We start from the raw sequence: 26,257 nt of genomic DNA on the forward strand, positions 1-26,257 counted from the left end.
TTTTATTTCAGGTGGAATTATCATTTGCTGAAAAGACTTTTTCTGGGTGTTTTGTATTGAATTTATTTTCATTGATTTTTGACAAGTTGACTGTAAAAATATAAGAAAAGGGTATATTCGCTGGATTTTATTTTAACTGAAACATTCCAATGTTGCAAGCAAAAATAAAGTATTTTACAGTAATTAATTTATTTTGAGCATGCGCAGACGTTCTGTCAATGTTGCAGAGAGAGGTAATTTTTGATGAAAATCGTGAAAAAGACCCACTTGGGATTTTCAGATCTTGAAAAAAAATTACGTGCATACTCAGCAGAGACTTGTTCATCAACCTGCCAAGTTTCACTGATATCTGCTGTAGAATTTCTGAGAAAATGTTGGAGACGTAAAATGGAATATGGAAAACGGAAACTGGACATTTGACATAACCTGAAATATAAGTCCCCTTTTCAGGCTGCGCCTGAATGGGGACTAAATAAATAATTTTTAGCTTATTTGCATAAATAAACTTTTTGATTTTTCCAAAATATATGAGTAAACAGGGATACCAAAAACACAGAATGTTGTTTTCTTTGGCCTGAATGCGCCCATTCCGTGCACTTATTTCTATTTCTGTAACAAATATTTTACTTTAAACAGCGTCCGGATTACTTTCGGAAATTTTAAATTTACAAAACTTTTGAATATTTATTTGTGCTTTTAGGTTAGTGAGGAGGTTATAATAATTTTTCATTTCACTTTAACTCTGTTTTTTTCACCCCTCAGACCCCTTTAAAAAGTCACTTCTGGCCATTATAATGGCCACTATTATCTTAATGGCCAGAATATTGACCAGAATTTTTTAAGTGGCCAAAATATTTACCAGTGTTTTTAAAATGGTGGTTTTAATGACCCATGTTTTTTATACTGGTCAGAATAATTACAATTGCTTTTTAAATGATGGAGTTGATGACATTTTTTTTTTTGGGCAGTATAATGGTCATTTTATTTTTCATTACATACATAACATGACCAGTATTTTTGTTCATGTCACAAATATAATGGCCCAGAAAAAAACCTTCTATCTCGTGTGAGTCAATATACGTGTGGGAATTTATTTTTCCAAGTTTTACTGGCGCTTGCAAGTACACTTAAATGAAATTTCGCGAATAATGCCTCGATCCCCAGTGAAATTTTATAGTAACGCTGGTGCCAGTTGTAGTGATCTCAATATGAATGGTCTGTTAGACCAGGTGTTACTATTATGTAACAATGGTTCAAGTATATAAAGCCTGGACTTGAATAAACACGTGGTCAGTATTATCAGCACTCAGTGTGTGTCGTGTCTCATCTCTTGTCTCTCTCCTACCAAATGCTATACGGACGTCTCAAGATATTACATTGGCGACGAGGATTGTGAGCCCAACAGAAACTACTACTTCTCAGTAGAAGACATCAGGTTGTACGAACTTGTTTGCAAAATTTCACTCGTATTTCGTTGGACTGGTGTTCATTATGGCAGCACAAGCAGGTTTCATGTTTTCCCAGTTATCTCCGTTTGACGTCCATGGGGACACTAGTACATTAGCACCACGTTGGAAACGTTGGTTATCACGCTTTGAAAACAGCTGTGTAGCCTGGAAGATTACTGACCCAGAGCAGAAAAAGGCTATGCTTTTGGACCGAGGTGGCGACGACTTATTCGAGATTTGCGATACGCTAACCATGCCCGTTGAACCTGAATATGACAACGCTTACAAGAAACTAATCAAAGCATTAGAAGACTACTTTCTTCCCAAAAAGAACACTGAGTTCGAAATTTATCAATTTCGGCGTGCCACTCAATACGACACTGAAAGCATTGACCAGTTTGTAACTCGTTTACGAAAACTGATAAATAACTGTGGTATTGAAGACGCAGAAGCCAAAGATGTCGAAATTAAACACCAAATCATACAGGGAGGGAAGAATAAGAAGGTTCGTCGCCGTGCTTTGCAAGACGAGATGTCTCTTGACAAGATAATCACCTTGGCCAGGACGTTAGAAGTCTCGGAGCGTGAAGCATATGGTATAGAAAGTGGTAATCCTGATTCCGTGAAGACATTTTCCTGTCAACTACGAAACTCCACTACCAGCCGGACGACAGCGCGCCCTACTAGAAAACGTCCTCAAAAAGCCCGTAGATCTCCGGACCAAGTACCGACGACGCAACGCTCTTGTTATAAATGTGGTCACGAATATCCACACAAGGACCCTTGCCCTGCAATGGGTAAAAAATGTAACGTTTGTCATAAAACTGGACATTTTGTTCGTTGTTGTCGCAAGTTAGAAGATTCAAGAAAGAAAGATTCTAACAATGTGAGTACTAAAATCAAACATATCTGTGCTGACGATTGCTCAGACAGTGACGAGTGTATATTCAATGTTACTAATTTTGACCAATACAATGGAAAACTTCCCTTCACTACGTTGAATGTGGAGAATAAATCCATTGATTTCATGTTAGATTCTGGTGCTTCATGTAATGTACTAAATAAGCATGACTATGAATTGATTAATGATAATGTAATTTTAGAACCAACAAATAGGAAAGTTTCTACTTATGGAAAACAAAGTGTCAATGTGTTGGGTATAGTACAAACCAATGTTGACTTGGGAACCCGGAGTGAAATATTGAAGTTTATAGTAGTGGACACTACAGATTCGTCAATTTTGGGCTATCCGACATCCAGTCACCTTGGTTTTATACAAATTAACCCCAACAAGTTTGCACGGTTTTCAGAGAAACGAATTAATTCTCATTCAGAACGAATATACACACAATCACGACGAATAGGGTCACATGTCCACCATGCGACAAAACAAACAAAATCTAACACGCGACGTGATACAAACAGTAACGTTAACTTGAATATACCAGATTGTCCCGATTCTGTGAAAGAAATAATTTATAATCACGAAAGTACATTTTGCGGGATGGGTAAATACAACGAAAAGAAAATCAAATTGCATATTGATTCGAAAGTCAGACCCGTAAAACAAGGCCACAGACGCGTTCCATACCATTTGAGAAAAAAGGTCGAAAACGAATTAAAATTATTAGAGAAAGCCGATATTTTGGAGAAGGTAAATGGTCCAACTCCATGGGTAAGTCCCATTGTTGTTGTGCCTAAACCAGGAACTGATAATGTGAGAATATGTGGCGATTACAGGGCCGTAAATTCAGCCATTCAGAGAGAGCGCCATGTAACCCCGACTGTGCAAGAAATTCGCACAAAATTAAATGGTTCTCGAGTATTTAGTAAACTTGACGCGAATAAGCACTATTTGCAATTTGAACTCGATGAAAAATCTAGAAATCTCACTACAATAAGTACCCATGTTGGTTTAAGGCGATATAAACGTCTCCCATTTGGCATAAATGCAGCTGCTGAAATTTGCCAAAATGAAATGACTTTAGCACTGTCAGATCTCGCAGGCGTTGAGAGTATCGCAGACGATATTATTATACACGGTAAATCTCAAAATTTGCATGACCGGGCCCTAGATAAGTGTTTGACTCGGTTGTCCGATAAAGGACTTACATTGGGTTTAAGCAAATGTGTATTTTCAGTTCCACAAATTGTCTTTTTCGGCTTCGTATTTGATAAAAATGGCATGCATTGTGATGAAACGCGTATTCAATCCATTCGTGACATGAAACGCCCAGAAAATGCTTCGGAAGTGAGATCGTTTTTAGGCATGTTGGGTCTCCCAGCTTTGATGGTACCTCACTTTAGTACATTATCCGAACCAATTAGGTCTCTAACCAAAAAGGGTGTCAAGTTTGTTTGGGGTGAAAGTCAGGAAAAGGCGTTTAATTCAATTAAAAGGGTTATTTGTTCAAAAATCGTTTTGGGTTATTTCGATATAAATAAGGAGACTACCCTTAGTGTCGATGCTAGTCCCGTCGGCATTGGCGCAATTTTGCGTCAAGGGGATGTCTTAATTAGTTGCGCAAGTCGAGCTCTCTCGGAAACGGAAACTCGCTACAGTCAATGCGAAAGGGAAGCCCTGGCGATTTCTTGGGGTTTGGAGCATCACCGTCTGTATCTTGATGGTTTCCCCCCAATTTACTGTGGAAACTGACCACAAACCGCTCGTGACGATTTTTAATCGTAGAGAGCTACATAAAATGTCAAGCCGCATTGAACGATGGGTAACTAAATCGCAACGTTTTCATTTTAAAGTAGTATATTGCCCTGGAGCAAAAAACCCCAGCGATTATATATCCCGTCACCCATCCACCGTCATTGAGAACGTCGGATGTAAAGATGACGAGTATGTCGCTTTCGTTCATAAACATGCAAGCCCTCGCGCCATTACATTGGCGGAAATCCGACTTGCTACACAAAATGACCCCACAATGATGTTTGTTTCTCGATGTTTACAGACGAATATTTGGCATAAAGTTCCAAAAGACGTGAACCGGGAATCACTGAAAATGTTTAAACAGAATCGAGTTTCACTGACGGGATCCTGCTTAAAGGACCTTGTATCGTGATACCGCCGTCACTGCAATCTCGGTTAGTTTATACCGCGCATGAAGGTCACTTAGGTTCGTCTAAAACTAAGGCGTTAATCCGGGAAAAGGTTTGGTTTTCTGCAATGGATTCGCTAGTAGATGAAATCGTATCTGGTTGTTACGCATATCAGATAAACATCGACATGAAGCCGAAAGAACCATTAAAACCTTCTCGTTTGCCGAATTCAGCATGGTCTCATTTGGCAACTGATATGTATGGACCATTGCCATCAGGCGAGTACGCGGTGGTTGTAATGGACGAATACTCCAGATTTCCCGAAGTCGAAATAACAACTTCGACGAGCGCAGCCGCGGTCATACCCAAATTAGATAGAATATTCACGTCATACGGATACCCCTTAAAGCTGAAAAGCGACAATGGTCCACCTTTCAACTCAAGTGAGTTTAGTTCCTATGCGAAGGATGCTGGTTTTCGACATCAGAAAATCACGCCTGAATATGCTAAAGCAAACGGACTTGCCGAAAATTTTATGAAAAACCTCGGTAAATCAATTCGCTGTTCTTTGGTTGAGCAGAAAAATTGGAAATATGAAATTCGCCGTTTTTTGATGAATTATCGCTCTAGTCCCCACCCTTCCACTGGAAAAAGTCCCGCAGAGCTAATGTTCGGTCGCAAAATGAAGAATAAAATGCCATCCTTTGTGGAATGCGCACAAGATGACTCTAAATATAGACGTGATATTTGTAAACGACACAATAAAAGTAACAGAAAAAACAAATTGTACTACGATAGTCATGGAAGAGTGAAGAATACTAAATTGAAACAAGGAGAAAGGGTATTAGTGAAAAATTCCCGACGTACTAAGTTTGAACCCCGGTACAGAAAAGACGTTTTCCAAGTTGAAAATACAAAAGGTAGTATGATAACAGCCCAAAACAGTCAAGGAAAATGTGTAACACGTGATAGATCTTACTTTAAATCGTATAAAGGAATAGATAGAAAAGAGATGGATGTAGAAGAGTATGACGAGGATGAGGAGTTGGATAGAATTATGGAAAATATTAACGCTGACACAACACTAAATCGCAACATGCTGAACTCCCATTCATCACTGCACTCAGAAACGCCCTATACCCAGACACATCCACAGACACAGACAGAAGTACCTGTACTCAGACGGTCCAACAGAATTAGAAAACAGACTGAATTCTTGCGTTATTGACACTGATACTAACACTGAATAATACAATAGCTGTACATAGAATAAAAGATTAATATTATAAATAAACAACAAAAAAAATAAAAAATTATAAAGCTAATAAAAAAAAAATTAAAAAAAAAACATTTTCAAAGGTATAAAAAAAATGTATTTAATATTACTATAGATTTGTATTGTGATGTGTATATCGCTTAATTTTGTGAACATTCGTATGTATATATCGTTTTATTGTATGAAACTTTGTATGTATTTATTGCTCAATTTATGTATATATTATAGCTTGAATATTCCCCTGACATGATTGTAATATTTAAGAAAGTAAAGTTAATCATGAAATTTAATAAAGTTAGGGAGAGATGTAGTGATCTCAATATGAATGGTCTGTTACACCAGGTGTTACTATTATGTAACAATGGTTCAAGTATATAAAGCCTGGACTTGAATAAACACGTGGTCAGTATTATCAGCACTCAGTGTGTGTCGTGTCTCATCTCTTGTCTCTCTCCTACCAAATGCTATACGGACGTCTCAAGATATTACACCAGTGACTGCTGGTGACTACATAACCTGCGGAGTATTTACCGGTAGATGCTGTTGAATCATAGGACGATTGCGGTACTGCAACTGGCACATCAAGGTATGAATTTGTAATTATTTTACCATTTTACAATGACTTCAATACAATATTAGATACTTTTGTTTCTGTTTATGTAGCAGGATAGTCTTTTGGGGCTTTCGTTTTTTGTTTTTCAAAAATTACATAAATTAAAAAACACTGTGGCATTTGCTATCATACCTATTTTTTGGAAAAAAATAAATGCGCAATTTTTTGTTCAGTCATGGCTCACTGTGTAAGTACTGTTTCATTATCATTCATAATTGTCAAACAACAAGCTCAAGTAGGTGTTAATGAGGATTAGCTCCTATGTTTGTTAATACAAGAAAAGTATAAACAAAGGTTATTTCCAACTCCTGAAATCTGCAAAAAACATCAACGTAAATTTGTTTCCATTCATGGCAATGTTTTCAAATTATTAATATAATTTAACTGACTGCAAAATGTTTTGTTTTTTTTTAAATTTTCAAAGATTATGCATATTGTTTGTTTTTTTTCTTCAGACAATACCAACAATAGTGTACTGTACATTGAGAAATTTAATTTAGTAACCATGTATGAACTATATATATTATGCCCATAACGTCAAATACCATACAGAATCCCTTTTTCCTGTAAACTAGTATAAGATGATATATGCCCACAGTGTGCAACAGTTCATTTTCTTTGCGCAAAAAAAACCTCCCATACTCAAAATAACTTTTAATTTAGCATGGATTTAAACTAAATTTCAATTAAATCTAATATTCTTTGCCCATCTTTGAGCCTAATTTGATTTGAATGAGTTGTAGAGATCAATATAAAAGGGAAGTGAACCTAAATGTATGCGCCTAAGGAAGGAATAAACAGAAGACACTTATTAGTAGTATTCACGCAGAGCTCTTCAGCAAAGGCTAAGAGGTCCAATACCTTAGCCTGTGCTAGAAAAAATTTGCATGAACACAGGCTAAGAAATACTAAGTACAGAGTAAATCTGATCAGTCCAAAGCCTTAGCACAGACAAAACAAAACATGCATGAGCGCTTAGCTCAGCTAAAAAAACCCATTGTATTCAATGTTCATTTAGGAGATTTACTACTATATTCATAACTTTTTATTTCGGTGTGCCATTTCCTGCATGACAATCAACGTTAACACTTATAGAGAAATTTACTCAAGAAAAAAATGAACTGATGATGAGACTCTGTGCTACTTCCTGTTATTCTGCAATTTGCACTTTCTGAATTTGCTTTGGTATTGTTTTATAGCTGTAGAACTAACCGTCCTAGTTACTCTAACTGAGCAATCATAATTAAAATTCCTGCAGATTTTGCCTATTCTTAATAAGTTTGGGCGTTCCTTACCCCGTGCTAACCATCGTTTCCTTCTGTGCATGAACTCAAACATACGAGATTATCTTAAATCTTAGCCCGTACATTGTGTAGTATGAACACTACTATTGAAGATCCAGGGGGCAAATGGATGAAAATTAAATAAATTATAATGAAGGTGTAATATGCCGTCAGTAAAAGTTCTGGGCGTTTCTGGGTCCCTCAAATTGATCATGGGTACTCTGGCTCAACTTGGACAAAAAAATATTTAGTCTATATAACGGGAACAGGGGCTTGCTACCATGGTTATCCCTTTCAAGTAAGCTTACTTATAATCCTCTACCAAAGTAACACCTTATAGAAACTGATAATTAATCTATGTCAACACCACTGTTACATCCTCTCCTGTTTCATAAGCCAAACATGCCAGGGTGTAGCTACACAAAATGAGACAATTTTGTGGTTGGAATATAATCAGAAAAATTTAGAACAGATATAGCATAGTGCACTCATTATACACTGATCAATGGGAATACTAGTAAAAACTGTTTTAGATGTATAAATCTTCTAGGGAGGTTATAACCCACATTGCACATAGGATACTGGATTTTCTTTTGTCTCAGACAGAAGTTGCATGTCCCTTTTTTCTTCGGTCTATGCTTAAATCATAACCATCTGAATACCATTATATCATTTTTCAAATTAAACTTTTTTTTTATATTTTTAATATCATTTTCTTGATTTTGAAAAAAAATATAGAAACAATATTACACTTACCATAATTACTCTATTAGCAGCACATGCGCTTAGGTAAATTACAGGGATCTTCAATGGTCGAAATAAGTAATATTTTCATGATTTAGTATCCACAAATGTAATTTTAGAGCAAATATGGTATTGTATTGGATCATAATTATAATACAATTATTTATTTTGTGAAAGTACCAGGGGATCCATGAAGTTGTACATTCATGGTGGCATTCCCATTGTGGAGGGACTCTATAATTTTGTATGTACACAGCTTCCTATTTTGAGAGACAAAATCAAGCAGCTGCATTGTTACATAACATTATTTTGTCTCTTGTCTTGTAGGAAGTTAAATCCCCCTATTGTTCTCAGAAATTAGGTTCCTAAGTACTGTCCTAGTCTCTCAAGAGACAAACTGTGTGTATATATGGCACAACCCCCTAATATATTCGGTTAGGAAACAATTTGATTTGATTTTATTCTGTTGTCTAGATGCATTTTTCAATATTGATATTTATTTCAATCAGAATGTACCGGGTATCATTTTTTGGAAGTATATCTGAGTTGCATAGGGGAGAAATTAACAAATCACAAGATTTCATTTTATCGACATTGCTATTTGTGAGGACAGAAATATGCCAGCATACACAGACACCACAAATTTTTGTTTCCAAAATTGGTTACAAAGTGTATTAATTAAAAACTGGTCATTGTAAGCTAATAGCAAACTGAATTATTTTTTGCAGATAATGACAATTTATAAAAAGGAAAAAACTATATATATGGGACAAAAGAAGTTGAAGAACCAGGATTTATGGACTTTAAAGGGGCACCTTCCAGTTAAGCCTAATCTCACAACAAATTTACTTTCTGGATTAAAATAACAATGGATAACAAAAGATAGATTAACATTGTAAACAACATAGACAATAGTGTCCCATGATTCTTTGGTGCAATCCATGGGATTGAGCGGTTCCTCTTTAAGGATGTATGCTACAAAATAAAAAACCCATGGAAAATCGTTTAAAATACTACAGGTGTACAGGACATGTTACTCTAAACTCATAGAAAAGAAAAAAAACATGGGGTTAATGTACTAATTTTTAAGATACACAACTCACAATTATGCTGAGTCAGCATTTTTAAGTAGCTTTCATAAATAACTTAAGTTGTCATTTATACTCGGTCTTAATCCACATTTTTACTGAAATTGGTTTTATCCTATAAGCACATATTATGAGTTCATATTTAAATTCAATTCTAATGAATTTAAGAAATTACCTATTTAAAGAAAACAATAGTTTCCTTCATTTGGTTTTGTATTTTAGATAAACAAATTCATAGAAACTGTCCTACAAAAAATTTCATCCATGGAAATCTCTTGAAATTGTGTATATGTTGAGTACTTATGAAGTTATTCCATATTATACATTGAAAATTGTATGCTAATGCACAACTTTTTGAGAAAAAAAATTAGTTTAATTGTCAGTTTCAATAATCTTGGTGGCCATGTTGGATCATTTACGTGACCTTTGCCAGTGCCCTTGTCAATATACATACCGGGGTACATCAAATATGGTCATGTACATCCAACATCAGTAGATTATATTGTTTTATATATGAAGTACAGTTTATATATATTGGCTGGGTGCTTGGGAGAATATTCTTACCTTTCATTGGAAATATAGAAATTCAAAGTCAAGCCACTAATGCACTGAAGTATTATTTTCTTCTGAGGGATACTGATGAAAGCATTGTATTCTCAGTTAGGGCACAGGTGTGTATGGTGGTGGGGAGGGGGGTGCTGTAACATACATACAAGGCAGAGTATGACTAGTGTTACATACATGAAGTGACAAAAAGATCAGTATTGTTTAGTTGTAAGTAATATTTATTTTGTGTTCTGTTTTTTTAAATATTCATATATCGATAAATAAATAAAAGTGGTCCATAAATACTAATATAATTAAATATTTCATCTATTTTAAAATCATATAACACTTGCTTTATCATTTTATTAATATACAATTGTATGTATTTAATTTTTTTTTTAAATCTGGATATAAATACATATATTTAGATACAATACCCATCAATGGACAAAAAAAGTGTTTTCTTTTCTGAAAATATGCCAACATTGCATGTCATGATGAATAATCCCATTTTCACCCTATGAGACATTTACATACAAAATATCAGTCTAGTGTTCTCAAAGAAGTTATGTAACGAATGGATGGATTAGTGAACTAAAAAAATATCACAAGAGTCATAAATCATTGTTTTTAAAACTGCGATAGTGACAAGAATGTTTTTTTATGTTTGGTTACCTGTGGATGACCAAAATAATCTTCACTAAGCAATTTCACCAATCCATCTATCCCTCCTCTGCTACAAGCCAAGTTCAAGTGACAAAAAGCCAGACCAGAAGCAGCTATTTTCTCAGCCATACACTTTGTAATTACCTTCTTACTTATTAGTTGACTAAGAGAAGACTGATTTTTCTTTTTACACAATAGAAATTCAAGAGCTTCTATAATAAAATCAACAGAGAAGCTATGTTTACTAATATGGCTGATGTCAACATTACATTTACCAATCAATTGTTGAAGCATATGTACATCATGTTTTGCATTGTGAGCACTGTATTCAGTGTGTAAATAATCATTAACCAGGTTTTCTTCAGAGTAAGATGATCGAGGTGGTAAAATTTCACGAAATACAGAGAGCGTATCAGAAAAGCAGCAATGTTTATGTTTCAGTTTGTCTAAAAGATCATATCTTTGCACAGAACTAACCAGAATCCTAGCATCAAAATTCTTACAGTTATGTGCAACTAACACAGAATTTAATGGAATCCATTCTATAAAACTCTCAAGAGCATCTTTCTGTGATAATGTTGGTACTAAATTAAAGTTATGAAACAGTTTACCACATGTATATGTCAACCCAGTTACATTGGATGCTGCTGGATGTATTGGCTGACAGGGGTCAACATACTCATCAAATATTTTACCATCATAAGATGCAGCAATCTGACAAATTGAGGAATCAATACCAAATGATGTTGTTTCAAGATCAAATACAACAACAGGAGAATCTTGAAGTATTTTTACTGGAAAACTTACAGGAGCATTAACTGGTTCAAGAATACATGCAATATCAATGTCATTTCTAATTGCAATGTTTGTGTTGTATGTGTCACCTTCTCTTAACTCAGTAGCATTACATTTTTTGTTTCGCTTCTCTTTTAATTGTATACGTCTAAGTTTGTATTTTTTGTTTTCTGTCTGCATCTTTCTTTTTCTTGCTTTATTGTCTAGTTTTATTCCCCTCACCTGTGAAACAACTCCAGGAGATAGTCCATTTTCTTTGTTAACACTACAAACATATGTGTATCCACTATTTTTCTGTGAAACTGCTGTTGCAATGCGGATATTTAAACTTTCTGATTTACTGTAATGTCTGTTTTTTGGTGCTTTAGAAGCAACAGTGTTATGAAAGCTTTCATTGGCTTGTGTTGAACTCATAAGAGAAAGTTTATTTGCACATGCAGCATAAATTTCAAAAATAGATTTTAAATCTTTACGCAATTCTACCCCAGAAAGATCTTTATCATATGGAAGACGTTTGTGGCAGTAAGTATCTGGCTGACGTTGGTAACCACACCATTTACGATCACATGATTCATGAGATCCAAATGCATGGGGAACAATGGCAAGCATGTTTTTATTGATTAAAGCTGGCCTACCTTTGTTCTGAGTAACAGCATAGGAAAAACATGTTTGAAAATACTTGATAACACGTGGTGTTAATATTTTGTGAGTCTTTGAAAGTTCATATAGTTTATTTCCTAGACCTTTTTTGGTGTGGTTCATATCTGGTCTCTTTTCAATATCTTGGTTAATTTCTGTTCTTAGTTTATGAATGGTTGTTGTATCATCATCCATAGTTAAAGATACTGTTTTAGCACTAGTTTTGTTAATAGTTTTTACCACTTCAACAGCAATATCTCCTTCCATAGCTTTGGAACTCCCTGTCCAGTTTTTACGACAGTCATGTTTTCTTGTGTTCATATCCCCATTTTCACAAATTTTGCATCCCTTTGAACGCACAGCATATCCCATAATTTTACCAGTTGCTTCCCCTATAGCAGCACCATGACCTGACAGACTGTTATATTCTTTGCCAGAGCCACGGCCCTGCCATGCACCATCAAAGGAAATATCAACTTGATTTTCATGTGAACTAAGTTTTTGTTCTTCAGTTAGAGCTTTAACACACAGTCGTTTTGCAACATTCTCAATACCAACACCTGCTTCTCTTTCTCTTTTCTTTAATGTCTTGTGGTGTATACCCGGTATATTCAGTGAGGCAAGGAAGTTATTCACACGAGTCTCTCCCATTCCACTGTGTACCATTCCTATGTTATGAAATAAGAAACAATTTAGATTAACATTTTATAAGATTAGTTTTTGCTGCCCTACATTACTAAAAGTATGATTACCAATATATGACCATAAGAGGTTAATAATTGAGATGAATCCTTAGTTTGCCTGTAAATCTTACCGGTGGCTAATTTGGTATTTACATCAAATATAGGTAATCCTTGGTTTGATTTGGCATTCCTATGTGTCAAACCTGTATACACATGGTTTACAGCACCACATCTTTGGCAAGGTATATACAGTACACTACCAAGACCATATCGTCTCTCCTCCTGGCAATCCATCAGAACAAGGTGTTCACAACACACAGCACAGGCTTTTAATCCCTCAGCTAGAACAGACAGCTGTACTATTCTGCGTCCAACATTCCAATTTATAGCACTTTCTGAAGTAACTTCTGTAAAGATAAATCAGATTATCATTACAGTCATCATGTAAATAAATTTCATGCAATTTGCACTACTATACTGGTTAACAGATATTGACAACAGTAAGATGTTAACATACTATCTGTGCTATTCATAAGAAATGTATGAATATTTACAGAAATAAAAAGAAACCATTATTCCAAAATCATCATTTCCAAAGGATCCATAGGCAAAACAGAAACTCTATCACATTCAGATAATGTGAAAAATAACAATAATTTTTAGGTCATGACTTATTTTCAGAAAAAAACATTTATTGGGAGAAAATGTCCAAAAATATATATTACAATGTATTTAGAACAAAAATATTTGACACAATAACAAATAGAAAAAATAAAATTCAAGTATCTACTATAATATGCAAGTATTTTAATTTTAATTTCCTTAACACAGCCGCAAGTTCATCATGTTACATGTTAATGTTTTTCTGAAGAGTAAACAGATGAAATTTCAATGCTCTAAATTTATAACACTAGGAAAATAAATATGGATTTCAAAACAGCAAAATATAGAAAATATTTGAACATGCTGTTTATTCATAGTTAAAATTGTATCCCCTTGGTTATATGGAAGTGTGAGGACATTCATGCCCTCAAATTGGGGGTTTTGTGCGTTTAGTTAAAATTACCAGTTCGCGTTGAAGGCACCTCGTCATAAATAATGAAAGCTGCAGACGACGCGACAGACAAACTTCGTTGTCAAATATTTTTTTTATCACAATTTCTGTATTTAGTGAAACAGGAATTAGGAAAAAATAAACACTGTTTGCCCCAAAATAAGCATAATCCGATGTTCATAAAAACAAATAAAATGCGAAAATATATTGATTCGAGTTGTGGATACAGTTGCAGACGACTCAACCAAAGTTTATGTCGTATACTGACACCGTACATACGTACCTGAATTTGATTCTAAAACTACTTCAGCAACTTTCTTATGTTGGCGGTTCGCCTGGATATCTGCCAATCTTCTTCTCTTCTCTTTCTCGGTCAAAAATCCTTTAAATTTGCGTGCATCATGATTCGGCGATCGCGAAGCGTACTTGTTTGTTGTGGCAGTCATCTTGAAAGTCTGCTTCAAATGCGCAGAACGTATGCGCAGTGCATTTCCGCGCATACAACCTTAAGGGAAGAAAAAACTTTAACAGTATTGATGGTTGCAATGGTTTAGCATTTACATGTTTATCAGTTTTACGCTTGCACACGGATTTTGAAAGTTTCAAGTGTGTAGAGTCACTGTACATTGCTTTCCATAATATTGAAAAAATCCTGCAGAGATCAATAATCGGAAAAAATTTGACATTCCTACATCTTGGAGAAAAAATATTTTACACTAGAAAAATAATAGCACAAAAACAAAGAGGAGAAAAAACATTTTGCACAGCCCCCTCCTTAAGCTAATCGCCTCTCAAGAAAACTTGATAAATATCTGGAGGAGTATGACATTGCAAACCTAAAATACTATTATCCACTAAAACAGTCTCTATGGCTGTGCACTACATCAAAAACAAAACTTTTAATATTGCTTACATATACTTGTTTTGTTTAATGTTTTCATTAAATATTCAATTTCTGTACTTCATGTGTATGTACACTGAGCTGAATAATTAAGATGATGTTTTGAAGCAATGTTTTAACCCCCTCCCTCCCCCATGACTTTTTTACTTTGCAAAGCTGTACCTCCCAGATCTTTAGTTGTTTATGCATAGACGGTCTTTGGTTATAAATTATTTACTTTCCAGTCATTTTTTGAAGCGTAGGCCTTTGCCATACTTTCGGCTCTGGTGACTTCCTGTCACTATGCTTTTGTTTCCCTTTGGTCAGCTAAACATAAACGCTTGTTAAAAACCACACTTGGAAGTAAGAGGTTCTAATGGAATAGCAAGCAATCTAATCTATTCCTGAAATTGTTAAAGTATATATAGTGTTATCTGGAAATGTAAAAATAAACTTCTAGAAATGTGTTATTCAGTTCAAAAAATAAACTGGCTGCATGCAGAATCTCAGAGAAACAATTGCATGTACATGCAGGAATGGACGGATGTTGCAGCAGCAGAAGTTTGGGCCTGGACATTCCAGTCGCATTTTTAAAATGATTTTAAATAATGTACGTATTCTTAACAAACTGTTACATGAGAGGGGGCAGAGCATGAAATAATATTTTAGTTTTGGAAACTATACAAAGATGTGGGTTCCAGTTCAGTAATTCAATACCTTTGATGAGCCATTATTAATCGCACACTAAAGGTTAGATTTGAATAGATTCCTCGTGAGATTGGTGCATTCTTAATTTAAAAAAAACTTAAAAAGTTTTACTGCTACTAAATTATACATATGTTTGGTATAATTTATTGTAAAACATTTATGTTGTTATGAAAATAGTTTTATACAAAACAGTGAAAATTTGCCAAAATCCTTGTATGTGTTGCCAGTGATATGCTAGTTTCCATTGTTATTTAAATGTACTCATCAGGGAGGTAATCCATTACAAAACATTGCTGATCCACAGTAGTCTGGTTTCAGGCAACACCAAGTCACAGTCCTTAGAGGGACTTTGACCAAGTGCAGGCTAAGATTTAAGCTAATCCCAAATGTTTGCATATCAGCTATACGCAATTGTGTTCACTCACAGGAGGGCCCAACAGTTATAGCACAGGCCAGTGTTGAGGGTCTGTGCACTGACTAAGAACACCCAAACTTGTTTCCCAAGGGAAGCAGCAATTATGAACAAACAAATAAACAGCAATGGAACAGTGCCATAACTATGCTGTTAACCAAAATAAACCAAACACAAATTATCGAACCAACCACCATATATTTTTCTCCTTTAATATTTGTTTTTTTCATTCCTTTATAGTTTATAGTTCCATGGGTCGCTGTAGTAGAGCATACAACAACTCCAATTTGGTTCGCTGTCTACGACATGCACTAATAAAACTCTGCATTCTGTAACGCTGTTATATACTGTTTCTGTGCATCCAAATAAATCGGTCCGTCTTTGCTCGCTTTCTAGTGCACGTCACTTCATAAATTTAAACAAAACATGTCAGCAGCAGAAATTTTGCGTCCGTAAACAGCTGCTGAACAAAGTCACCGACTGATGGCGCCCCTTAGCCCGTGCTAAGGACTGGCCCTCCCAATGCGTGGACGCAATTGGGTCTAGTCAAAATGCAAACATCAGCTTAAATCTTAGCCAGTACTTCATGTAGCATGAACATTACTATTGTCCAGCATTATACTAGTAATACCATGAACAAACAAACATGCCATTCACTGTGAAGTCAGCTAGCTACACACATGGAGCTCTATGCTAGCCCCCCCCCCCCCCCCATATAACTTACTGAACCACCCAACACTGTTTTGTAAACATGCAGTAGTCGTGGAATATTTTCACAGATATTTTTCATATCGCATTAAGCCATTCATAATAGCAGAATATAAAAATGAAGCAGAGCATCATGGGTATTTTTTAGTTGATTGTGTCTAAGCCACTTTAAAATCACCTTCCATCTACCCTTCCACATAAACTTCTACAGTTTATAACACACATTATGAAAAGTTACTGATTAAGTATTTCAATGTAAAATGTTATATGTTTGGGTGTATTAGTTTTTTGTCATTATTAAAACACAGGGAGCCCAGGAACTATAATCAACTGTAGTACGCAGTCTCTATGAGCGGGGCGGGGGGGGGGGGGGGTATCGGCTGGTATCTAGTGTAAGAAATAGACAAGGGATGAAGGCTCCAGCCAGCTCACATTTTTTAAACTCGAAAAAACAGACGAAAAGAATGAAAAATAAAATATAAAAAAAATACCAGGTTGAAGAATATTAGTTGCTTCTTCAAATTCACATCGAGATCATGACTGGGTTAGCCTTGCTCAACTGGTTCGTAACCAGTCTTGTGATTGGTTGTTGACAAATGCTGAACAGGCCACGCCTCCAACGGTGTCGTGCGTTCGGACTAACCGTTAGGAATTCCTAAATGGAGTCAATTTGTGTAGTTTTCTTGATTTATTCTGCAGATATCGGTAAAATGTAGGTAAGGCTTTGGCGAAATTTGAAGGAGCAACTAATATTCTTCAACCTGGTATTTTTTTAGATTTTATTTTTTATTTTTTTCGTCTGTTTTTTCGAGTTTAAAAAATGTGAGCTGGCTGGAGCCTTCATCCTTTGTCTATTTCTTACACTAGCCACCACCCCCCCACCCCCCGTCGCCGCTCATAGAGACTGCGTATTACAGTTGAATTAGTTGATTATAGTTCCTGGGCTCCCTGTGATTAAAATGGGAATTTTGTTTATGTTTGAGCTTAACCCCACTCATAAAGACAGGCTCTTTTTTCGGATTAATAACTCGCTGTTTATGTGACTTTTTGGAGTAACTCCCTGTGACTTTTTGGAGTAACCAGCTGTTTATGTGACTTTTTTTGGTGGAAAGCCAGTTGCTGAGTATTTTGGGGGTTGCACACTGTTCAGTAGTGAATGTCTTGCTTGTTTGTTCAAGGTATTATAATGATAGACATTGCCTTTATAAGAACAGGAAGTAGTACAGAGTCTCATTCAGTCAGTCCATTTTTATCTCAAGAATAATGTCACAGAATGTGCTTGTAATGATAGTCAAGTTTAGTATAGTTATGAATAAGAATAGTTATGAATATAATAGTCAAATTTTCAAGTGGACATCAAGTTACAATGGTATTTTGGGTGATTAGCCTGGGCTCATGTTTGCACAAACTTCGTCAGCGCCCGTGATAAGGGTCTAGACCGTATTTTGAAAACAGGTCATCTTCTATGTTTAATAACCTACTGCATTACACTATATATTATTAAGCCAACAGTATCAAGTGCATGATCTGTTGTGATTTCAAAAACAAATTAACCCAAAACTTCATATTATTTCAAGATATATAATTCCATATTTCAAATTTTTCAAAATCTTGTATTTTACGTTTACCTACAATTTTACTGGCTTAAAATTGAAGCAAACTGAAGCGAGGGAAGAAAAAGAGGAGAGCTGTCAATCCCATTACCGGGTATATCTGTGACATGAAAAAAAAAATGACCATTTTATTCATGTAATGAAAAATAAAATGATCATTATAATACCCATTAAAAAAATAGATTGTCACCCACTCCATCATTAAATAAAAAAAAACTATTATTCTGACCAGTGTAAAAATAGTGCTCATTATAACTACCAGTTGGAAATTACTGGTCAATATTTTGACCATTAAAAAAGTTCTGGTTGATATTCTGGCCATTAAAAAAATAGTGGCCATTACAATGGCCAGAAGTAACTTTTTAAAGGGGTCTGAGGGGTGAAAAAAACAGAGTTAAAGTGAAATGAAAAATTATTATAACCTCCTCACTAACCTAAAAGTATGAATTAATATTCAAAAGTTGTGAAAATTAAAACTTTCCGAAGAGCGACGGAATTTCCGAAAGTAATCCGGACGCTGTTTTTAATTAAATTTTACTCTATTGTATATGCATCTTGGAAATTATACAAGCTTGTCACACCAAAATTGGCGGTGGTGTTTGACTCCAAAAACTGGCCCCACAATGCCACTGACGTAAACTAACGCCCTTTCGATCTGTCCTGTATTATGTCACACCGCCTTGCTTTCAAGTGAACGGTAGTCAGTGTATATATATATATATATATATAGTGTCCGCACATTGACAGCGCACAGGTTGTTGTCAGCACACGGTAGCCTACATCATCGGTCATGTTGGTAATAACAAAAATAACGGAACTCACTGTGGCTTTGGTCGTTAAATATATCGCATCTTGACCGATTGATGACACTTCAGGAGAGGTTTTCATTATTGTTTTTACTCTCGATGCAGGAAGATTTAATCCCTTGCCTTCTTTTTCCGCCATATTTTAAATCTCAACTTGACATTTTCAGATTGTTGTTCGAAAAATAGATGTCAATGCTTCTTCTCCTAACCTTTATTTACCTGTCTTATTACATAGTTAGTGTTGTGAAATTATCATTCTTAATAAGTTTTTAGTACAATTATAGAGTGAAATATTTATTATTTTCTCAGTAAATTTTAAACAATTTTATTTAGTGTTTGAAGTCACGGAGCGAAAATTCAACAATATTCTCAGTCATGTTTAACAAATCCAATAATGGCGATGTCTTGTCGCTGATTTGAAATTGTCGATCCTTTTTTTCTGTTTCCCGTCGATGTCAACTCTGACCGTCATGTTGTATATGATTTGTAAGGTATTTTGAAAATGTGAACAAACAATTGAACTCATACTCAACAACCGTAAAAACCGGTAGGTTACTTTATCAATTGCGTTACTTGTACCGTACCGTACTTGTATGTGTCTGGAACAAGTGACGCCCCCATCATCATCAATATTATTATTCTATTAGACTTTGTTATTTTCATTACTAATTGACGATCGTATTGTTTCGCGTTAAATCCTGCAAAATATTTCAGCGATCAAGCTGTTTATTTTGTGTAAATGATAGTGATCGATCAACAGATATTCCAGCAAGTTGATTAATGATAGAAATACTGTCAGTGAAATGTCGCTCATTCAATTGAACCACAGTCCCTCTATCGGATAGAAATAACGATACTCGAATACAGTGTTATTCAGCAGTTGTCCTACAGTAGGCTACTGTTCAGAAATGTTTGTTTATATATATATATATATATATATATATATATATATATATAAACTAGCGTCAATGTGTTATAAATTTCTGATGACAATTTGCCATCACATTGCCTCTATGAATGTTTGTCCATAATGATGGTAGTGTATTTTCTGTATTAGTATTGCATGTGTTTACCTAAATGTCAGTGGTGTGTCTCTTGCCAAAAGAAGTATTATTTGAACAGACCAATATGCAGATTACAGATTCTAATCTAATGGCAAATATGGTAGTAGCCTAACATGGTTGGCAATAGTTATTGCACCCCAGACGCCAGACACAATACTACATAGTTTATATCGGAGACATCATAATCATAACAAGTCCACATCATATGAAAATTTGTGCTTACAACTGGTTTTTAATCCATGTCGAAAACGTGCACAGAATGGTCGTTTTGTGCACGTTTTCGACATGGCTTATCAGCCACCTCAAGTGCCAAATCCATGAAATAAACAACCAATGTCAATAGAGTAGCCTAGGTGTTAAAAATGGATTAAGTACTGGCAAACCAAATTCTGCATAGGTATGTCTCTAAACGCTTGCTTTTGGGTTGATTTAGTCATCTTTTTTGAACTCAGAAGCCCGCAAAACCTAATATTACATGTGAGAACGAAACAAATCCGTCGAGATTTCACGTTTTCACGTAAAAGGGATGCTGGCTGTTCCCTCTCTGGATTCCCTCCCCGCGTACACTAGTACTGGTACTACTATGGATTAGTACCTTCCATGGTACTACCAACTCTAACCATGTCCCCCATTTGGTGACGCATGTCAAGCTATAAATGGGCATCAATACTTATTTCGCTCAATATTTCGCTTTTATAACATTTTAATCAACAGCATATCGCTTAATTTCCGACCGGAAAAACGACCATGTTTTTATCCCTTTTTTTTCTCACTTGCATATTAAAAACACTGACCACTTGTTCAAACACTGAACACTGGCACATGATTTGTCGAAATGGTTGTTTTAGTGCTAAAGTTTGAGGATTCAACGAGTATTAACCATTATTTAATTTTGAACGACACTTTCAAACCATCCTACTTTGTTTCGTTTGCGAACATAACTTGAACTATGACCTCTTGTTATGTGCACGCCCCTCAACAAGCTGATAGAGCAAGACTGTGTTTCGTTTGAATCCAGGGCTGCTACCTCATTTCAACAATATGATTATCGAGACAATTACGTGATACAGGCAATGCTAAGACAGCAGGAACATATTGATGCCACGGCCATGTATTTAAAATGCGAGTGTGCAGGCGGGCGATATTTCTGGGTTTGCGCGTTCGTAAAATAAAGCGGAAATTATTCAACATACAGGTCCTTTGTAAAACATACGATCGGCCAAGATCTATATCATTCTGAAGCATGCCAGAGACAGACAAAATGCAGTTTTAAATATTGACACCGTTCGTATTTTTTAAATAAATGGGTCAAAAAATAAATAAATTGTATGCTGCTTAAGCGATGATCGATTAAAACAGACTCGTTTTGCAAGTTTTAACGACTACGTTCTGCTGAAGATATAAGACTTCACTTTCGGAGTTATTACCGAAGATAATGTACGACAGCAAAAAACAACAACATTTGGTTATGTGAAATAGAGTGGCATTCATGTAAGTCCAATCAGTACTGTTGTATCGTCTATTTCGTCAACCGAACGTTACTATCCGGACCTGCTCGTCGATTATTATTGCAAATGTCATTTCTTTCCAGAATCAATTGGGTATAAGTACGTTATTTTAGAATGATTTTCATTCTAATCTGATTTATCTGATTTATCATATAGCATTACAAACAGAAAGTTTTGGGCATGGGTCAGAGTACTAGTACGTACAGACCACTCGTTTTGATGAATGGTCTGGGTGTGGCTTGTGGTTAAGAATAGAAAATGAATTTCGGTGAGGTTGTGATTATTTGGATTTTTGAGAACAGATAATTACTATTGAAATGAAATTCTCACGTCTAGGGGTGAATTGTTAATAGGTGAAGTGATGTTAAAAACATAAGTAGTTCATCTCCTTGCGTACACCGCAACAACAAAAGTTTATTTTTAAACACAGACTTCCAGTCAAGAGGGTGGCGTTTGGACGTAACCATACCATTGGATACATGAATGTGTAGTTCCCGGGCGTGTAGTAGACGAGCATAATCGTACTGTCACATGTTTTTCGTCTTAGCCTTGTCTTTTCGTCTTAACCGTCGCAGTCCGCTTCATTGAATGTTTAATTTTATAATTTATATACATATATTCAGTATGAGATTGTTGTTTTCAAGTTGTGTTAATACAAAGATGATTTAAACTTGTCCTTTCCGTTGCCAACGTATTCAATATACGGAAATATCATGCGTGTGTGCATTTGCGTGAGTGAAAGATGCAGGTGAGATTTCTCGGCGCAACGTGTTCTATTTATTTCCAACGCGCATGGTCGGCGCCTTTGATTGCGTTTATTTTGTTCTTTCATACTCGAAATCTATCGCTGGCACTGTTTATTTTGTCATGTCTCACAACCGAACGTCCAATCTGACTTTGTTTGGCTGTACCACCACGATTGTGTTGAATTGGCGAGTTATCAACGAAGACGATCGGACGTCTCCGGTCATGAGCTGGCTGGTTTGAATTTATCCACTTTTACAGTAATGAATATTGCGTTCGAGTTGAGTTACTAGTGATTACAAGCCTGATTTACATTTTTCTTGTGGTGTTTTTCGTCAATGTATTAAATATAAGTGCGTTGGGAAACATCATAATTATATTGCGTGAGTGAAAGACGCTGGTAAGACTGTGTAACAACGCGTTCTATTTATTTCCAACGCGCGTGGTCGGCGCCTCTGATTGCGTTTATTTTGTATTTTTATTTTCGAAATGTACCATTGCCTGCGTTTTTTTTTTGTTATGTCTCGAACTTGAACGTCCAAGCTGACCTTGTTTTGGCTGTATTTTTGAAAAGCTTATTGTATGAATTTTAAAATTTTGTAAGTAGTTTTTTTATGGACACTGTAGTTTGAAATATGCACAAAACTGTGCATTTTTGGTCAAAAGTGATTTAAAAAAAATTAGCTTCTAAACCATGCTTCTATTTCCTGTCAAAATTGGTTTACGGGTACATCTGTTTACTATGAAGAAAGTGCCGTCTTGAAAATTGTCTGTTTTTAGGCGGCGAGTGTCGTGAACTCTCGCGAAATGCGTAATTTCATTGATGAGAGTCGCCTACGGTATTCCATGGGTATTCTAAATGGCCGTTGCTGATCACGAGTTCCTGTGTGTAGATGATTTGCTCGATGTTTTTTTTGTTTTTTTGATTTTGATGACGGTGGAAATGATAGTGAAGAAGATCCAAACGCAGTAGACACAGCAATTCATGTTAACAACTCTGTGTGTGTGATTCAGAGCCCGGGCATCAACATCGAAAATAGCGAAGATTTGCGTTTTCTTGAAACGCTAGCAAAAAACCGAAAATAGTGAAAATAAAATAATAAAGACAATCGTGCTTCATTTATTCACAAGTATTCGAGTTATTTTGTTGAAATTATTAATAAAAACAGGGTATAACGTAGGTAGACGTGTATTCAGACTGAAAGACTGGACAAGTAGTCAAGATGGCGACAGATGTGAAAACGAAAAACAGAATGAAAATCTATTAAAAAAATGCAAGACAGACAACAACAAAAAACAAGTGTAGTCAGTGAAAATAACAAAATTTGACGATTCATGCATCATGAAAACAATAATATTCGTGTATTTTGTCGAATACGGGGTACAAACTTACACATGCATTCCGTTTGAAAGAGTGTGAATAAGTAGTCAAGATGACGACAGACATGAAAACGGACGGATTGAAAGTTAATTTCAAAATAAGTGCAAGACAGGGAACAACAAAAAACGAGCACAGTTGGTGGAAAATAACATAATAAGAAGATTCATGCATCATGAAAACTAAAATATTCAAGTATTTTGTCGAAAACGGGGTACAACCTTAACCATGAATTCCGGTTGAAAGAGTGTGAGCTATAGTCAAGATGGTGACAGACGAGAGAACATAGGGATTCAAAGTCTGTTTGAAAAAAAAAAATGCATGGCAGAGAAAAATAAAAAACGAGCATAGTCAGTAAACAATAACATAATAAGATTCATGCACCATGAAAACAAAAATATACAAATATTTTGTCGAAAACGGGGTACAGACTGAATATAACATGTACGGAAACATTACTGCCGTCTGAAACTAACTTTTAATTTTATTCAATTAAACAGGAACATATATATATATATATAAGTCATATTTTTTACTAGTGAACCACGTTCATGAGAACATCTGATAACTATTGTGTGTTCGGAAGATGTGTATTGCGGAAAGATACTTGTAGTTCGATACGAAAGTAGTGACATCGCATCGAAGTAAATATGACGTCATTGTTTACTCATTACTCATCATAATATTCCAGCCCAGCTAACGTTGGGCATACAGCGTTTGACATTGGTGTTACTATACTACTATCCTGTCTGTGGTTAAACAGGGCCCAAATTGATAGGGAGTAAAACACGGAAGTGGAAGAGCTGTCCATGCATTGACTAATCACACAAGAGCTCACAAACACCAATGAAATATTTGTTGTTGTACTTAACAAAGAGGTTTGGCACTAAAAACAATGGAACGTTTATAGGCTTAATGTTGGATTTAGATTGTGTTATAATCCAAATCCCCTACTAAGACTTGTAAGCACCAATTTTCATATGATTGTTGTTTTTTCAGGATTTGATAATGATAATTTATTTTAGTAGCCATAGAAACTCTGCCAATCAAGGGTTACAGCTCTTGGCATGCAATCAAGATACCTAAGATTAAATTTGATTTCAATAAATTATGTTGGTGGAAGTAAACAACATTGTAATTTGCATCTAAAGTTTTTTTGCTGAGATAGGACTCCATTGGCTTTGTTAGAACCATCAATGTTTCCACAAATATCTGCAACTCTCGGTGATAATTTTTTATTGACACATGAATTGGATACAATACAACTGAATTTTCAATTTCAACACCATTTTGTGTATAACATTTTTAATGTTATCCATGGTGGTCGGAAATTAAAACAGGGCTGAATATAAGCAAAGCCAAAAAAAGTGTAATTCCAATTACGTCCCTAGTTACATTTTTTGAGTGCGACACTTGCTTCATGGTTCTCCATATACTGTAAGATTAGCTTGAATTGTTTGTAAGGAAGCACAAACCAAATGGTCGGCTCCTTTCAGAGTCACAACATATTTCAATTTTATTTTCGACTTCTTGTTAAAAAGTGCAAGTCCGATTGCTTTGATATTACATATATAGGTACTACATGTGGACCTCTCTCAGATTTGCTCATTTCGTGATGATATCTTCAATTATCTAATTTTGATGAATATTTTTTGTCATTTTTGATGAAAAGTCTGATTGCTTTGATACTATACATATTGTCCAGTTTCTAATGATATCTTCAGTTCTATAATTGAAATGTACATTGCTAACAGCAGAGCTATCTCAGCCGATAGTGTAGAAAAGTGTAGAAAAAGACCCCCTGGGCTTATGCCCAGACATCACCTCAATTTCCTTATTGTATCAAAATTGGGGGGGGGGGGGGGGTTGCCCAGGCATGGGCTCTTACTTGGATAACTACGGTACTGGTATGTGATGGCTATTATAATCAACAGCTTCTGCAATGTGATTGGTTCTGACAAGTTCTTGTCGATGATAATAGAAAACTACAGTATTGTCTTAGGTGTGGTTTCTGTGAAAGTGAATCTGTTAGTGAGACCACAATAATCATCACCAACTATTTCAGACAAATACGGTAGCATTGTTTTAATAAATTTGAAAAAATTTACATTCTTCATACATTGACAGGGATTGAGAGAAACACACAGACTCATTGATAGTCCCCGTTTAGAAGCAGCTCGAAAATGAGAATTTATGGATTGACCTTTGTGTGTGCATCCGGACCTATATCTTAGACGTGCCTGGACTGATTACATTTTAACTTCACACATACATCATACATAATATTATACATATTCACATCAATTTGTTTCACAAACTGATTCAAGATGGCCGATTGGTGACTATTTTGTGCTGAAAAATCATCAAAATTAAGCATTTCTGGCATTCCCAAAGCGGATCTCGGCTGTTTACAGATTGATTTTGTTTAAACTTGGTTCATACATTGGAAATTATGGGCCATGGGATTTTGATGCTCGTTATTTTGTTTTTCATATCAGATTCAAAATAGCTGACTGGCAGCCATTTTGTTTTAATGAATGCAGTTCTTTGACA

At 35.4% G+C, this 26,257-nt stretch overlaps 3 protein-coding genes across 3 annotated transcripts in view; 1 reads left to right on the forward strand and 2 right to left on the reverse strand.

Moving 5' to 3' along the window:
* LOC144361669 (chromatin accessibility complex protein 1-like) overlaps positions 1-19,169 on the reverse strand; it is a 77,697-nt gene extending 58,528 nt beyond the window's left edge. Inside the window, exon 1 of the mRNA XM_085507749.1 lies at positions 19,027-19,169. Within this exon, the coding sequence (XP_085363875.1) occupies positions 19,027-19,149 (123 nt within the window). The 5' untranslated portion in view covers positions 19,150-19,169. The remainder of the gene's footprint in view (positions 1-19,026) is intronic.
* Positions 10,404-14,647, reverse strand: LOC146734700 (uncharacterized). The gene is made up of 3 exons (XM_085507748.1): positions 14,167-14,647; positions 12,961-13,236; positions 10,404-12,814 (listed from the first exon to the last, which is right to left on the reverse strand). The coding sequence occupies exons 1-3, from the start codon at positions 14,381-14,383 to the stop codon at positions 10,677-10,679; spliced, it is 2,631 nt and encodes an 876-aa protein (XP_085363874.1). The 5' UTR covers positions 14,384-14,647; the 3' UTR covers positions 10,404-10,676.
* Positions 19,170-19,412: 243 nt separating the features above from the next.
* LOC102803969 (trafficking protein particle complex subunit 9-like) overlaps positions 19,413-26,257 on the forward strand; it is a 187,138-nt gene continuing 180,293 nt past the window's right edge. Inside the window, exon 1 of the mRNA XM_085508182.1 lies at positions 19,413-19,557. The gene's annotated coding sequence lies outside the window, so the exon portion shown is untranslated. The remainder of the gene's footprint in view (positions 19,558-26,257) is intronic.

The sequence above is a fragment of the Saccoglossus kowalevskii genome, chromosome 14 (genome assembly GCF_978046115.1).
Source record: "Saccoglossus kowalevskii chromosome 14, keSacKowa6.1, whole genome shotgun sequence".
NCBI lineage: Eukaryota > Metazoa > Hemichordata > Enteropneusta > Harrimaniidae > Saccoglossus > Saccoglossus kowalevskii.

Excerpts from the sequence above, each read along its gene's own strand:
- LOC146734700 (XM_085507748.1), bottom strand. The coding sequence starts at position 14,383 with ATGCGCGGAAATGCACTGCGCATACGTTCTGCGCATTTGAAGCAGACT. Across the intron at positions 13,237-14,166 it reads AGTTTTAGAATCAAATTCAG|AAGTTACTTCAGAAAGTGCT; the intron begins GTACGTATGTAC and ends TTATCTTTACAG. Across the intron at positions 12,815-12,960 it reads AAATACCAAATTAGCCACCG|GAATGGTACACAGTGGAATG; the intron begins GTAAGATTTACA and ends TTCATAACATAG.